The sequence below is a fragment of the Tachyglossus aculeatus genome, chromosome 3 (assembly GCF_015852505.1).
Source record: "Tachyglossus aculeatus isolate mTacAcu1 chromosome 3, mTacAcu1.pri, whole genome shotgun sequence".
Lineage (NCBI taxonomy): Eukaryota > Metazoa > Chordata > Mammalia > Monotremata > Tachyglossidae > Tachyglossus > Tachyglossus aculeatus.
Window position 1 is genome coordinate 5453999 of NC_052068.1, and position 18034 is coordinate 5472032.

Below are 18034 nucleotides of genomic sequence, written 5' to 3' on the forward strand. Positions count from 1 at the left end.
TTCATTCGATCGTATTTATTAATATCCTCCTCATCATCATCAATCGTATTTATTGAGCGCTTACTGTGTGCAGAGCACTGTACTAAGCGCTTGGGAAGTACAAGTTGGCACCCTTTACTCACCCTTTCCTCAGCTCCATGGCACTTGTGTGCACAGCCATTCATTCATTCGATCGTATTTATTAATATCCTCCTCATCATCAGCAATCGTATTTATTGAGTGCTGACTATATGCAGAGCACTGTACTAAGTGCTTGGGAAGTACAAATTGGCAACGTATAGAGACAGTCCCTACCCAACAGTGGGCTCACAGTCTAAAAGGGGGAGACAGAGAACAAAACCAAACATACTAACAAAATAAATAGAATAGATATGTACAAGTAAAATAAATAAATAATAAATAATATGATTAATACAGTGCAGAGTGCCGTACTAAGCGCTCGGGAAAGTGCAGTACAACAATAAAGAACAACATTCCCTGCCCACAATGAGCTTGCAGTCTAGAGGGGGGAGCGTTTCTTTATTTAAATTCATGTCCGACCCCACCTCTAGACTGTCAGCTCATTGCGGGCAGGGAGTGTGTCCGTTTATTGTTGTAGTGTCCTCTCCCAAGTGCTTACTAATAATGACAGCATTTGTTAAGCGCTTACTATGTGCAGAGAACTGTTCTAAGCGCTGGGGGGATACAAGGTGATCAAGCTGTCCCACGTGGGGCTCACAATCTTAATCCCCATTTTACAGATGAGGGAACTGAGGCTCAGAGAAGTTAAGTGACTTGCCCAAGGTCACACAGCAGACATGTGGCTGAGCAGGATTCGAACCCATGACCTCTGACTCCAAAGCCCGGGCTCTTTCCACTGAGCCACACTGCTTTGTACACAGTGAGTGCCCAGCTCTGCAATTTATCTGCTGTGTGACCTGTGCCTTGGTTACCTCATCTGTAAAATTCATTCATTCAATCGTATTTATTGAGCACTTACTGAGTGCAGAGCACTGTACTAAGCGCTTGGGAAGTACACGTTGGCAATATATAGAGACGGTCCCTACTCAACAGCGGGCTCGCAGTCTAGAGGGGGGAGACAGACAACAAAACAAAACGTATTAACAAATGGGGATTAAGTAGGGACTGTCTCAATCTGTTGCCAAATTGTACTTTCCAAGCGCTTAGTACGGTGTTCTGCACTCAATAAGCACTCAATAAATATGACTGACTGAATGAATGATTGAATTTTGAGCCCCACGTGGGATAACCTGATTACCTTGAGTCTACCCCAATGCCTAGAACAGTGCTTGACACATAATAAGCGCTTAACAAATATCATCATTATTTATTATTAATAAATACAACTGAATGAATAAATGAATAATAATAATAATGATGGTATTTGTTAAGCGCTTACTATGTGCCAAGCACTGTTCTAAGCGCTGGGGAGGTTACAAGGTGATCAGGTGGTCCCACGTGGGGCTCACAGTCTTAATCCCCACTTTTTTTACAGATGAGGTGACTGAGGCCCAGAGAAGTGAAGTGACTTGCCCAAAGTCACACAGCTGACAGTTGGTGGAGCTGGGATTTGAACTCATGACCTCTGACTCCAAAGCCCAGGCTCTTTCCACTGAGCCACACTGCTTCTCATAATGAACGCTTAGTACAGTGCTCGGCACACAGTAAGCGCTCAATAAATACGATTGATTGATTGACTGATTGATAATGAACCTCCAGACTGTAAGCTCACTGTGGGCAGGGAATGGGTCTGTTTATTGTTATACTGTCCTCTCCCAAGTGCTTAGTACAGTGCTTTGCACACAGTAAGTGCTCAATAAAGGCAATTGAATGAATGAATGAACCTCCAGACTGTAAACTCCAGTTGCCCACCAACTCTATACTACCGTCCTCTCCCAGGCTCTTAGTAAAGTGCTCTGCACACAGTAAGTGCTCAATAATAATAATAATAATTATGGCATTTGTTAAGTGCTTACTATGTGCCAAGCGCTGTTCTAAGCCCTAGGGTAGACTCAAGATAGTCAGGTTGTCCCATGTGGGGCTCACAATCTTAATCCCCATTGTACAGATGAGGTAACTGAGGCCCAGAGAAGTTAAATAATAATAATAATAATGATGATGATGATGATGGCATTTGTTAAGCGCTTACTATGTGCCAAGCACTGTTCTAAGTGGTGGGGGGGATACTAGGTAATCAGGTTGTCCCACGTGGGGCTCACAGTCTTAATCCCCATTTTACAGGTGAGATAACTGAGGCCCAGAGAAGTGAAGTGACTTGCCCAAAGTCACATAGCTGAGAAGTGGCGGAGCCGGGATTAGAACTCCTGACCTCTGACTCCCAAGCCCGGGCTCTGTCCACTAAGCCCTGACTTGCCCAAGGTCACACAGCAGACCAACGGCAGAGCCGAGATAGACTCCCAGGCTGGGCTCTACCCACTAGGCCACGCTACGTCCCTCAATAGACACTGAATTCAATAGACATTGAATGAATGAATGAATTAATTAATTAATACGAGCTCATCAGGTTGGACACGGTCTGTATCCCATGTGGGGCTCACGTACTTATCCCCATTTTACAGATGAGATGATCGGGATGCAGTGAAGTGACAGGCCCATAGTCACAGTAGGTGAGTGGTGGAATTAGAATTAGAACCCAGGTCCTTCTGACTCTCTGCCCCTGGGATCTATCGATTATTATTATCATCCTTTTAGACTGTGAGCCCACTGTTGGGTAGGGACTGACTCTATATGTCTCTATACTGTCTCTGTCCTAATCCTCCTCGACCTCTCAGCTGCCTTCGACACAGTGGACCACCCCCTTCTCCTCACCACGCTATCTGACCTTGGCTTCACAGACTCCGTCCTCTCCTGGTTCTCCTCATACCTCTCCGGTCGTTCATTCTCAGTCTCTTTTGCAGGCTCCTCCTCCCCCTCCCATCCTCTTACTGTGGGGGTTCCCCAAGGTTCAGTGCTTGGTCCCCTTCTGTTCTCGATCTACACCCACTCCCTTGGTGACCTCATTCGCCCCCACGGCTTCAACTATCATCTCTACGTTGATGACACCCAGATCTACATCTCTGCCCCTGCTCTCTCCCCCTCCCTCTCTCCAGGCTCGCATCTCTTCCTGCCTTCAGGACATCTCCATCTGGATGTCCGCCCGCCACCTAAAGCTCAACATGTCGAAGACTGAGCTCCTTGTCTTCCCTCCCAAACCTTGCCCTCTCCCTGACTTTCCCATCTCTGTTGACGGCACTACCATCCTTCCCGTCTCACAAGCCCGCAACCTTGGTGTCATCCTCAACTCCGCTCTCTCGTTCACCCCTCACATCCAAGCCGTCACCAAAACCTGCCGGTCTCAGCTCCGCAACATTGCCAAGATCCGCCCTTTCCTCTCCATCCCTACCGCTACCCTGCTCATTCAAGCTCTCATCCTGTCCCGTCTGGACTACTGCATCAGCCTTCTCTCTGATCTCCCATCCTCGCGTCTCTCTCCACTTCAATCCATACTTCATGCTGCTGCCCGGATTATCTTTGTCCAGAAACGCTCTGGACATATTACTCCCCTCCTCAAAAACCTCCAATGGCTACCGATCAATCTGCACATCAGGCAGAAACTCCTCACCCTGGGCTTCCAGGCTGTCCATCCCCTGGCCCCCTCCTACCTCACCTCCCTTCTCTCCTTCTCCAGCCCAGCCCGCACCCTCCGCTCCTCCACCACTAATCTCCTCACTGTACCTCGCTCTCGCCTGTCCTGCCATCGACCCCCGGCCCACGTCCTCCCCCGGGCCTGGAATGCCCCCAATCCCTCTGCCCCTCCGCCAAGCTAGCTCTCTTCCTCCCTTCAAGGCCCTGCTGAGAGCTCACCTCCTCCAGGAGGCCTTCCCAGACTGAGCCCCTTCCTTCCTCTCCCCCTCATCCCCCTCTCCATCCCCCCATTTTACCTCCTTCCCTTCCCCACAACACCTGTGTATATGTATATATGTTTGTACATATTTATTACTCTATTTATTTATTTTACTTGTACATATCTATTCTATTTATTTTATTTTGTTAGTATGTTTGGTTTTGTTCTCTGTCTCCCCTTTTAGACTGTGAGCCCACTGTTGGGTAGGGACTGTCTCTATATGTTGCCAATTTGTACTTCCCAAGTGCTTGGTACAGTGCTCTGCTCATAGTAAGCGCTCAATAAATACGATTGATGATGATGATGATGATGATACACAGTAAGGGCTTTCCCCAGACTGAGCCCCCTCCTTCCTCCCTCTCCCCCTCGCCATCTCCCCCCTGCCTTACCTCCTTCCCCTCCCCACAGCACCTATATATATGTATATATATATGTTTGTACATATTTATTACTCTATTTATTTTACTTGTACGCATTTATTCTATTGATTTTATTTCGTTAATATGTTTTGTCTTGTTGTCTGTCTCCCCCTCCTAGACTGTGAGCCCGCTGTTGGGTCGGGACCGTCTCTATATGCTGCCAACTTGTCCTTCCCAAGCGCTTAGTACAGTGCTCCGCACACAGTAAGCGCTCAATAAATACAACTGAATAAACAAATGAATGAAACGGTCGGTCGATGGATCGCTGGGCGGATGGGAGCGTACCGTCGCGTTTGGCTTCTCGGGCAGATTTCCTGGAGTGGATTCCGGGCTGAAGGCAGGGAGCGGTGACTGGCTCTCCGGGCCCCAAAACTCCATCGGACAGTCCTCGCCGGCTGCGATTTCCAAACGCCTGCATGCTCGTTTCTGCACAAATAACCCGGGAGGATGCCGCTGATGATGATGGGTCATTCGTTCAGTCATTCAATCATATTTTTTGAGCACTTACGGTGTGCAGAGCACTGTACTAAGCGCTTGATTGTTCCCCTTCCCCTCCTCAGGCTTGTGCTTTGGGTCAGAGAGGTGAGCCCCGCCTGCTCTCTAACCCAGAGCCCCACTCATCATCATCAATCGTATTTATTGAGTGCTTACTATGTGCAGAGCACTGTACTAAGCGCTTGGGAAGTACAAATTGGCAACATATAGAGACAGTCCCTACCCAACAGTGGGCTCACAGTCTAAAAGGGGGAGACAGAGAACAAAACCAAACATACTAACAAAATAAAATAAATAGAATAGATATGTACAAATAAATGAAATAAATAAATACATAGAGTAAAAAAAAATATGTACAAACATATATACATATATACAGGCGCTGTGGGGAAGGGAGGGAGGTGAGATGGGGGGATGGAGAGGGGGATGAGGGGGAGAGGAAGGAAGGGGCTCAGTCTGGGAAGGCCTCCTGGAGGAGGTGAGCTCTCAGCAGGGCCTTGAAGGGAGGAAGAGAGCTAGCTTGGCGGATGGGCAGAGCCTTGGCTGCCTCGGGGCATCCCCAATCAATCAATCAATCGTATTTATTGATACGATTATCCCCAGGCCTTATCCCCCACTTATCCCCAGGCCTTCCCCCACTCCCCACTTATCCCCAGGCCTTCGGAGCCCACCTAAAGCCCAAAGGTTCTTCTTCATTTCCATCCCCGCCATGGCTCCAAACCACAGTCTGGCACGGTTCATTCATTCAGTCATTCAATCATATTTATTGAATGCTTACGGTGTGCACAGCACTGTACTAAGCGCTTGATTGTTCCCCTTCCCCTCCTCAGGCCTGTGCTTTGGGTCAGAGAGGTGAGCCCCGCCTGCTCTCTAACCCAGAGCCCCTCTCAGAGCCTTGGCTGCCTCGGGGCATTCCCAATCATCATCATCATCAATCGTATTTATTGAGCGCTTACTGTGTGCAGAGCATCCATCATATCATATTTATTGATACGATTATCCCCAGGCCTTCCCCCACTCCCCACTTATCCCCAGGCCTTCAGAGCCCACCTAAAGCCCAAAGGTTCTTCTTCATTTCCTTCCCCGCCATGGCTCCAAACCACGGTCTGGCTTGGGCTCCATCCTCAATCGTATTTATTGAGCACTTACTGTGTGCAGAGCACTGTACTAAGCGCTTGGGAAGTACAAACTGGCAACATATAGAGACAGTCCCTACCCAACAGTGGGCTCACAGTCTAAAAGGACGTGACGTGAGGGGAAGGGGTTTCAAACTGCCTTGTCCCGTTCTGCCCTCGCCGTCCAAGTAGGGCCTACAGTGCAGAGAGGGGGCTTTCTCCCATCCCCAGGCCACATGGCTCTAAGATAATAATAATAATAATAATAATAATAATAATAATAATGGCATTTGTTAAGCGCTTACTATGTACAAAGCACTGTTCTAAGCGCTGGGGGGGATACAAGGTGATCAGGTTGTCCCACGGGGGGCACACAGTCTTAATCCCCATTGTACAGATGAGGGAACTGAGGCACAGAGAAGTGAAGTGACTTGCCCAAGGTCACACAGCAGACGAGTGTGGATTAGAACCCACGACCTCTGACTCCCGGGCCCAGGCTCTACCCACTAGGTCACACTGCTTCTCCTGTTATAAGCGCTTACTGTGTGCCAGACACTGTTCTAAGAGCTGGGGAAGGTCCAAGTTAATCAGGTTGGACCTGGTCCCTGTTCCACATAGGGATCACAGTCTTCACTCCCCCATTTTACAGATGAGGGAACTGAGGCCCAGAGACATGAAGCGACTGGCCCAGGGCCACACAGCAGACAAGTGGCGGAGCCGGGATTAGAACCCAGGACCTTCGGACCTCCAGGACTGGGCTGTTCCCACTAGGCCACGCCACTTCTTGCTGTTTATAGGAATCAATCAATCAATCATATTTATTGAGCGCTTACTATGTGCAGAGCACTGTACTAAGCACTTGGGAAGTACAAGTTGGCAACATCTAGAGACAGTCCCTACCCAACAGTGGGCTCACAGTCTAAAAGGGGGAGGCAGAGGACAAAACCAAACATACTAACAAAATAAAATAAATAGAATAGATATGGACAAGTAAAATAAATAAATAAATAAATAGAGTAATAAATATGTACAAACATATATACATATATACAGGTGCTGTGTATATACATATATACAGGAACCCAGGCTACCTGGGGAAGTCAGACTGGGAGCCCGTTGTTGGGTAGGGACCGTCTCTATCCGATGCCGATTTGGACTTTCCAAGCGCTTAGTACATAAGCACCGTGGCTCGGTGGAAAGAGCCCGGACTTCGGAGTCAGAGGTTGTGGGTTCTAATCCCCCTTCTAGACTGTTCTCCCCCTTCTAGACTGTGAGCCCACTGTAGGGTAGGGACCGTCTCTATATGTTGCCAAATTGTACTTCCCAAGCGCTTAGTACAGCGCTCTGCACTCAGTAAGCGCTCAATAAATACGATTGAATGAATGAATGAATGAATAATCCCAGCTCTGTCACTTGTCACTTCATTCATTCATTTATTCCGTCGTATTTATTGAGCACTTACTGTGTGCGGAGCACTGTACTAAGCGCTTGGGAAGTAGGGAAGCAGCGTGGCTCAGGGGAAAGAGCCCGGGCTTCGGAGTCAGAGGTCATCGGTTCAAATCCCGGCTCTGCCACTTGTCAGCTGGGTGACTTTGGGCAAGTCACTTCACTTCTCTGGGCCTCAGTTACCTCCTCTGTAAAATGGGGATTAAGACTGTGAGCCCCACGTGGGACAACCTGATCAGCTTGTAAATTCCCCAGCTCTTAGAACAGTGCTTTGCACATAGTAAGCGCTTAATAAATGCCATCATTATTATTATTATTATTATTATTATTGTCAGCTGTGTGACTTTGGGCACGTCACTTTGCTTCTGTGTGCCTCAGTTCCTGCATCTGTAAAATGGGGATTAAGACCGTGAGCCCCACGTGGGACAACCTGATCACCTTGCATTCCCCCCAGGCTTAGAACAGTGCTTGGCACATAGTAAGCGCTTAACAAATGCCATCATTATTATTATTATTATTCATTCATTCAATCGTATTTACTGAGCCCTTACTGTGTGCAGAGCGCTGTACTAAGCGCTTGGGAAGTACAAGTTGGCAACATATAGAGACGGTCCCTACCCAACAACGGGCTCACAGTCTAGAAGGGAGAGACAGACAACAAAACAAAACATGTGGACAGGTGTCAAGTCATCAGAATAAATAGAAATAAAGCTAGATGCACATCAGTAACAAAATAGAATAGTAAATTACAGTACTTTGCACACAGTAAGTGCTCAATAAATGCTTGAAAGAATGAATGAACAGACAAATAATAATAATAAGGATGGCATTTATTAAGTGCTTACTACGGGCAAAGCACTGTTCTAAGTGCTGGGAAGGTTAAGAGGTGATCAGGTTGTCCCACGGGGGGCTCACAGTCTTCATCCCCATTTTACAGATGAGGTAACTGAGGCCCAGAGAAGTGACTTGCCCAGAGTCACACAGCTGACAATTGGCAGAGCTGGGATTTTTTTTTTTTTTTTGGCATTTATTAAGTGCTTACTATATGCAAAGCACTGTTCTAAGCACTGGGGAGGTTACAAGTGTCACCCGTCGTCCGGGGACGGGTTCGTTCAGTGATTGGCGAGGAGAGAAAGAGAGAGACTGGGGACGGAAAGCCTATATACATTCATTCATTCATTCAATCGTATTTATTGAGCGCTTACTGTGTGCAGAGCACTGTACTAAGCGCTTGGGAAGGCCAAGTTGGCAACATATAGAGACGGTCCCTACCCAACAGCGGGCTCACAGTCTAGAAGGGGGAGACAGACAACAAAACATATTAACAAAATAAAATAAATAGAATAAATATGTGGAAGTGAAATAGAGTAATAAATACATACAAACATATATACATATATACAGGTGCTGAGCCCCCTCCTTCCTCTCCCCCTCCTCCCCTTCCTCATCCCCCCCCCCCCCCCCCCCCCCCCCCGCTTTACCTCCTTTCCCTCTCCACAGCACCGGTATATATGTATATATGTTTGTACGGATTTATTACTCTATTTATTTATTTTATTTGTACATATTTATTCTATTAATTTTATTTTGTTAATATGTTTGGTTTTGTTCTCTGTCTCCCCCTTCTAGACTGTGAGCCCGCTGTTGGGTAGGGACCGTCTCTATGTGTTGCCGACTTGTACTTCCCAAGCGCTTAGTACAGTGCTCTGCACACAGTAAGCGCTCAAATACGACTGAAGGAACGAATGAACTTATACTTCCGAAGCGCTTAGTCCAGTGGTCTGCACACAGTAAGCGCTCAATAAATAGGATTGAATGAATAAATGAACTTGTACTTCCCAAGCGCTTAGTCTAGTGCTGTGCACACAGTAAGCGCTCAATAAATACGACTGAATGAATGAATGAACTTGTACTTCCCAAGCGCTTAGTCCAGTGCTCTGCACACAGTAAGCGCTCAATACATACAATTGAATGAATGAACTTGTACTTCCCAAGCGCTTAGCCCAGTGCTCTGCACAAGGTAAACGCTCAATAAATATGATTGAATGAATGAATGAATGAACTTGTACTTCCCAAGCGCTTAATATAGTGCTCTGCACACAGTAAGCGCTCAATATGATTGAATGAATGAACTTGTACTTCCCAAGCGCTTGGTGCAGTGCTCTGCACACAGTAAGCGCTCAATAAATACGATTGATTGATTGATTGATATTTATTTCTTTTACTGGTACATATCTATTCTATTTATTTTATTTTGTTAATAATATGTTTTGTTTTGTTCACTGTCTCCCCCTTCTAGACTGTGAGCCCGCTGTTGGGTAGGGACCGTCTCTCTATGTTGTCAACTTGGACTTCCCAAGCGCTTAGTACAGTGCTCTGCACACAGTAAGCGCTCAATAAATACGATTGAATGAACGAACTTGTACTTCCCAAGCACTTAGTCCAGTGCTCTGCACACGGTAAGCGCTCAATAAATACGATTGAATGAACGAACTAACTTGTACTTCCCAAGCACTTAGTACAGTGCTCTGCACACAGTAAGTGCTCAATACGATTGAATGAATGAATGAACTTGTACTTCCCAAGCGCTTGGTGCAGTGCTCTGCACACAGTAAGCGCTCAATAAATACGATTGATTGATTGATATCTATTTATTTTACTAGTACATATCTATTCTATTTATTTTATTTTGTTAATATGTTTTGTTTTGTTCTCTGTTTCCCCCTTCTAGACTGTGAGCCCACTGTTGGGTAGGGACCGTCTCTATATGTTGCCAACTTGTGCTTCCCAAGCGCTTAGTCCAGTGCTCTGCACACAGTAAGCACTCAATAAATATGACTGATGATGATGATGAAGAATAACAAACAGTAGTAGTAAATATGATTGAAGGAATGAACTTGTACTTCCCAAGCGCTTAGTCCAGTGCTCTGCACACAGTAAGCGCTCAATAAATACGACTGAATGAACGAACTAACTTGTACTTCCCAAGCGCTTAGTACAGGGTTCTGCACACAGTAAGCGCTCAATATGATTGAATGAATGAACTTGTACTTCCCAAGCGCTTGGTGCAGTGCTCTGCACACAGTAAGCGCTCAATAAATACGGTTGATTGATTGATATTTACTTATTTTACTGGTACATATCTATTCTATTTATTTTATTTTGTTAATATGTTTTGTTTTGTTCTCTGTCTCCCCCTTCTAGACTGTGAGCCCGCTGCTGGGTAGGGACCGTTTCTATATGTTGCCAACTTGTACTTCCCAAGCGCTTAGTCCAGTGCTCTGCACACAGTAAGCACTCAATAAATACGACTGATGATGATGATGAAGAATAACAAACAGTAGTAGTAAATATGATTGAATGAATGAACGAACTTGTACTTCCCAAGCGCTTAGTCCAGTGCTCTGCACACAGTAAGCGCTCAATAAATACGATTGAATGAATGAATGAACTTGTACTTCCCAAGCGCTTAGTCCAGTGCTCTGCACACAGTAAGCGCTCAATATGATTGCATGAACTGGTACTTCCCAAGCGCTTGGTGCAGTGCTCTGCACACAGTAAGCGCTCAATAAATACGATTGATTGATTGATTGCTATTTATTTATTTTACTGGTACATATCTATTCTACTTATTTCATTTTGTTAATAATATGTTTTGTTTTGTTTCCCTGTTTGTTTCACTGTTTCCCCCTTCTAGACTGTGAGCCCGCTGCTGGGTAGGGACCGTCTCTATATGTTGCCAACTTGTACGTCCCAAGCGCTTAGTACAGTGCTCTGCACACAGTAAGCGCTCAATAAATACCATTGAATGAATGAATGAATGAATGAATGAAAGGAACGCTGGGGGGGGTTGGTAGGGGGCTCTTCAGGCAGGGAGCCCTCGGATTGGCGGGCGGGTTGATTGGCAGGCGGAGGTGCCCCCGGATTGGCGGGCGGGACGAGCCCCCCGATTGGCGGGCGGATTGATTGGCGGGGAGCCGGCCCCGCCCCCGCGCCCCCGGATTGGCGGGCGGACTGATTGGCAGGCCGCCGAGGCCCCGGATTGGCGGGCGGACTGATGGAGGGCGGCAGGCCCCGCCCACTCCCCCCCACCGCGGGTCTCAGGCCCCGCGCGCCCTCAGCGCCTCGCGCTCCTCACCGCGTCCCCGCAGTCTCCCTGCTGGTCCGAGACCTCCGGACAACGACGCCGACGCCGCAGCCCCAATCCGTCCATGCGCGCGCGCTTGCGCATGCGCACACCCGAAACCTGCCCGGGCGCGCGCGCTCCCTCGCGCATGCGCACACGCTCCCTAGGCCGGCCGCGTGGAAAGCCCCGCCCCCTGCTCCGTCCACCGCCCCGGGGACCATTCATTCATTCAGTCAATCATTCATTCATTCATTCAATCGTCTATTGAGCGCTTACTACGTGCAGAGCACTGTACTAAGCGCTTGGGGAGGACAAGTTGGCAACATATAGAGACGGTCCCTACCCAACAGCGGGCTCACAGTCTAGAAGGGGGAGACAGACAACCAAACAGATTAACATGATAAAATAAATAGAAAAAACATGTACAAATAAAATAAAAGAATAAATAGAATAATAAATACATACAAACGTATATACAATCGTCTTTATCGAGCGCTTACTGTGTGCAGAGCACTGTACTGAGCGCTTGGGAAGGACAAGTTGGCAACATAGAGAGACGGTCATTCATTCAATCATATTTATTATAATAATAATAATGGCATTTGTTAAGCGCTTACTATGTGCACAGCACTGTTCTAAGCGCTGGGGGTAGATACAAGGTGATCAAGTTGCCCCACATGGGGCTCACAGTCTTAATCCCCATTTTACAGATGAGGTAACTGAGGCTCACAGAAGTTAAGTGACTTTCCCAAGGTCACACAGCAGACACGTGCCGGAGCCGGGATTCGAACCCATGACCTCTGACTCCAAAGCCCGGGCTCTTCTCCACTGAGCCTTGTGGTATTTGTTGAGTGCTTACTGTGTGCAGAGCACTGTACTAAGCGCTTGGGAAGGACAAGTTGGCAACATAGAGAGATGGTCATTCATTCAATCGTATTGAGCGCTTACTGTGTGCAGAGCACTGTACTAAGCGCTTGGGAAGGACAAGTTGGCAGCATAGAGAGACGGTCATTCATTCAATCATATTTATTGAGCGCTTACTGTGTGCAGAGCACTGTACTAAGCGCTTGGGAAGGACAAGTTGGTAACATATAGAGATGGTCATTCATTCAATCGTATTGAGCGCTTACTGTGTGCAGAGCACTGTACTAAGCGCTTGGGAAGGACAAGTTGGCAGCATAGAGAGACGGTCATTCATTCAATCGTATTGAGCACCTACTGTGTGCAGAGCACTGTACTAAGCGCTTGGGAAGTACAAGTCGGCAACATAGAGAGACGGGCCCTACCCAACAGCGGGCTCACAGTCTAGAAGGCAGCTCTCATACTACATAATAATGATAATGATAATAGCGGCATTTGTTAAGCGCTTACTATATGCCAAGACTGTCCTAAGCACTGGGGGCGACACAAGGTGATCAGGTTCATTTATTCATTCATTCAATCGTATTTATCGAGCGCTTACTGTGGGCAGGGCACTGTACTGAGCGCTTGGGAAGGACAAGTTGGCAACATACGGAGACGGTCATTCATTCATTCATTCAATCGTATTTATTGAGCACTTACTGTGTGCAGAGCACTGTACTAAGCGCTTGGGAAGGACAAATTGGCAACTTATAGAGACGGTCATTCATTCATTCAATCGTCTTTATTGAGCGCTTACTGTGTGCAGAGCACTGTACTAAGCGCTTGGGAAGGACGTCGGCACATAGAGAGACGGTCATGCATTCATTCATTCGATTGTATTGAGCGCTTACTGTGTGCAGAGCACTGTACTTAGCGCTTGGGAAGGCCAAGTCGGCCACATAGAGAGACGGTCCCTACCCAACAGCGGGCTCACAGTCTAGAAGGCGGCTCACATATTACATAATGATGATAATAATAATAATAATAGTGGCATTTGTTAAGCGCTTACTATGTGCCAAGGCTGTTCTAAGCGCTGGGGGGATACAAGGTGATCAGGTTCATTCAGTCATTCAATCGTATTTATCGAGCGCTTACTGTGTGCAGAGCACTGGACTAAGCGCTTGGGAAGTACAAGTTGGCAACATATAGAGACGGTCATTCATTCATTCATTAATCATATTTATTGAGCGCTTACTGTGTGCAGAGCACTGTACTAAGCGCTTGGGAAGGACAAGTGGGCAACATATAGAGAGGGTCATTCATTCATTCATTCAATCGTATTTACTGAGCGCTTACTGTGTGCAGAGCACTGGACTAAGCGCTTGGGAAGTACGAGTCGGCAACACATAGAGAGACGGTCCTTACCCAACAACGGGCTCACAGTCTAGAAGGCGGCTCACATACTACATAATAATAATAATAATAATAATAATCATAATCATAATAGTGGTATTTGTTAAGCGCTTGCTATGTGCCAAGACTGTTCTAAGCGCTGGCGGGATACAAGGTGATCAAGTTCATTCACTCATTCAATCGCATTTATCGAGCGCTTACTGAGTGCAGAGCACTGTACTAAGCGCTTGGGAAGGACAAGTTGGCAACATATAGAGACGGTCATTCATTCATTCATTCAATCGTATTTATTCATTCAATTATATTTATTGAACACTTACTGTGTGCAGAGCACTGTACTAAGCGCTTGGGAAGGACAAGTCGGCAACATATAGAGACGGTCCCTACCCAACAACGGGCTCACAGTCTAGAAGACGGCTCACATACTACATAATAATAATAACTATAATGATAATAATGATAATAATAACAGTCGTATTTGTTAAGCGCTTACTATGTGCCAAGACTGTTCTAAGCGCTGGGGGGATACAAGGTGATCAGGTTCATTCATTCAATCGTATTTATTGAGCGCTTACTGTGTGCAGCGCACTGTACTAAGCGCTTGGGAAGTACAAGTCGACAACCTAGAGAGACGGTCCCCACACAACAACGGGCACACAGTCTAGAAGAGGGAGGCAGACAACAAAACAAAACATGGAGACAGGTGTCAAGTTGTCAGAACAAATAGAATTAAAGCTAGATGCACATCATTAACAAAATAAATAGAATAGTAAATATGTACAATTAAAACAGAGTAATAAATCTGTACAAATATATATACAACACCTCACCACTTATGTCCCCATCATCATCATCATCGTCATTCATTCAATCGGATTTATTGAGCACTTACTGTGTGCAGAGCAGTGTACTAAGCGCTTGGGAAGTACAAGCCGGCAACGTATAGAGACGGTCCCTACCCAACAACGGGCTCACAGTCTAGAAGGGGGAGACAGACAACAAAACAAAACATGGAGACAGGTGTCAAAATCGTCAGAACAAAAAGAACTAAAGCTATATACACGTTAACAAAATAAATAGGATAGTAAATATGTACAAGTAAAACAAAGAGTAATAAATCTGCACAAATATATATACGACACCTCACCACTTATGTCCCCATCATCATCATCATCATCATCATAATTCATTCAAATGTATTTATTGAGCGCTTACTGTGTGCAGAGCACTGGACTAAGCGCTTGGGAAGGACAAGTCGGCAACGTATAGAGACGGTCCCTGCCCAACAACGGGCTCACAGTCTAGAAGGGGGAGACAGAAAACAAAACAAAACATGTAGACAGAGAAGCAGCGTGGCTCAATGGAAAAAGCACGGGCTTTGGAGTCAGAGGTCATGAGTTCAAATCCTGCCTCCACCAACTGTCAGCTGGGTGACTTTGGGCAAGTCACTTCACTTCTCTGGGCCTCAGTTACCTCATCTGTACAATGGGGATGAAGACTGTGACCCACCGTGGGACAACCTGATCACCCTGTAACCTCCCCAGCGCTTAGAACAGTGCTTTGCACATAATAAGCGCTTAACAAATGCCATTATTATTATTACACAGGTGTCAAAATCGTCAGAACAAATAGAATTAAAGCTATATACACATTAACAAAATAAATAGAATGGTAAATATGTACAAGTAAAACAGAGTAATAAATCTGTACAAATATATATACCAGACACCTCACCACTTATGTCCCCATAATAATAATAATAATAATAATAATTCATTCATTCGTATTTATTGAGCACTTACTGAGTGCAGCACACTGTGCTAAGCGCTTGGGAAGTATAAATCGGCAACATATAGAGACGGCCCCTACCCAACAACAGGCTCACAGTCTAGAAGGGGGAGACAGACAACAAAACAAAACATGTAGACAGGTGTCAAAATCGTCAGAACAAATAGAATTAAAGCTATATACACATTGACAAAATAAATAGAATAGTAAATATGTACAAGTAAAAGAGTAATAAATCTGTACAAATATATATACAAGCCACCTCACCACTTATGGCCCCCATCATCATCATCATCATCATCATCATCATAATGATAATTCATTCAATCGTATTTATTGAGCGCTTACTGTGTGCAGAGCACTGTACTAAGCGCTTGGGACGTACAGGTTGGCAACATATAGAGACGGTCCCTATCCAATAATAGTGGTATTTGTTAATCAATCAATCGTATTTATTGAGTGCTTACTATGTGCAGAGCACTATGTGTCAAGCGCTGGGGGAGAAACAAGGTGATCAGCTTGTCCGCCTTGGGGCTCACAGTCTTCATCCCCATTTGACAGATGAGGGGACTGAGGCCCAGAGAAGTGAAGTGACTAGCCCAACGTCACCCAGCTGAGAATAATAATAATAATGATGGCATTTATTAAGTGCTTACTATGTGCCAAGCACTGTTCCAAGCGCTGGGGAGGTTACAGGGTGAACAGGTTAGGTTGTCCCACGTGGGCTCACAGTCTTCATCCCCATTTTCCAGATGTGGGAACTGAGGCCCAGAGAAGTGAAGTGACTCGCCCAACGTCACCCAGCTGAGAATAATAATAATAATTATGCCATTTATTAAGCGCTTACTATGTGCAAAGCACTGTTCTAAGCGCTGGGGAGGTTACAAGGTGATCAGGTTGTCCCACGGTGGGTCACAGTCTTCATCCCCATTGTACAGATGAGGGAACTGAGGCCCAGGGAAGTGAAGCGACTTGCCCAAAGTCACCCAGCTGACAATTGGTGGAGCCGGGATTTGAACCCACGACCTCTGACTCCATTGAGCCACGCTGCTTCGCACAGCTGTTCTCCTTTGTACTTAGGAACTATCTTTCCTCCCTCTAGACTGAAAGCTCGTTGTGGGCAGGGATTGTCATTCTTTATTGCTGTGCTGGACGTTTCCAAGCGCCTAGTACAGTGCTCCGCACGCAGTACGCGATGAACGAATGAATGTATGTAGGGAGGTAAGTATGTATGTGGAAAGAGCCCGGGCTTTGGAGTCAGAGGTCATGGGTTCAAATCCCAACTCCGCCAGCTACTACTACATAATAATAATGATAATATTATATATATTATTATATATAGAGTGGAGCAGGGATTTGAACCCGTGACCTCTGACTCCAAATCCCGGGCTCTTTCCTACTGAGCCACTCTGCGTCTCAATAAATGCCATCATCATTATTATTATTAATAATAATATTTGTTAAGCGCTTACTACGTGCCAAAGACTGTTCTAAGTGTTGGGAGGGATACAAGGCGATCAGGTTGTCCCACGCGGGGCTCACAATCTTCATCCCCATTCGACAGATGAGGGAACTGAGGCCCAGAGAAGTGAAGTGACTTGCCCAAGTCACGCAGCTGACAATTGGCGGAGGCGGGATTAGAACCCATGACCTCTGACTCTCAAGCCCGGGCTCTTTCCACTGAGCCACGCTGCAAATCTTAAAGTCAAGCAGGGAAGACGGATATTGCAAAAATTTGCAGATAGGAGGAGGGAAAGAGTGCTACATATGCAGAGAAACAGCCTAGCTAGTGAATAGAGCGCTTAGAACAGTGCTTTGCACATAGTAAAAGCAGCGTGGCTCAGTGGAAAGAGCCCGGGCTTTGGAGTCAGAGGTCATGGGTTCGAATCCCAGCTCTGCCACTTGTCAGCTGTGTGACTTTGGGCAAGTCGCTTCACTTCTCTGGGCCTCAGTTCCCTCATCTGGAAAATGGGGATTAAGTCTGTGAGCCCCATGTGGGACAACTTGATTACCTTGTATCTACCCCAGCGCTTAGAACAGTGCTTTGCACATAGTAAGCGCTTAATAAAATGCCATTATTATTATTATTAGTAGTAGTAAGCGCTTAATAAATACCATCATTATAGAGCATGGGCCTCGGTGTCAGAGGACCAGGCTCTAAACCCAGCTCGGCCAACTGTCTGGTTTTGGCTCAGTGGAAAAGAGCTTGGGCTTTGGAGTCAGAGGTCATGGGTTCAAATCCCGGCTCCACCAACTGTCAGCTGGGTGACTTTGGGCAAGTCACTTCACTTCTCTGGGCCTCAGTTCCCTCATCTGTAAAATGGGGATGAAGACTGCGAGCCCTCCGTGGGACAACCTGATCATCTTGTAATTTCCCCAGTGCTTAGAACAGTGCTTTGCTCATAGTAAGCGCTTAATAAATGCCATCATCATCATTGTGACCTTGGCCAAGTCATTTAACTTCTCCGTGCCTCAGTTTCCTCCC

At 46.3% G+C, this 18034-nt stretch overlaps 1 protein-coding gene across 1 annotated transcript in view; it reads right to left on the minus strand.

The window, feature by feature from the left end:
- C3H10orf143 (chromosome 3 C10orf143 homolog) overlaps nt 1–11592 on the minus strand; it is a 30283-nt gene extending 18691 nt beyond the window's left edge. The window contains exons 1-2 of the mRNA XM_038744259.1: nt 11518–11592; nt 4609–4749 (exon numbers count right to left, since the gene is read on the minus strand). Coding sequence (XP_038600187.1) covers nt 4609–4749; nt 11518–11592 — 216 coding nt within the window. The remainder of the gene's footprint in view (nt 1–4608; nt 4750–11517) is intronic.
- Nucleotides 11593–18034: the final 6442 nt, after the last annotated feature.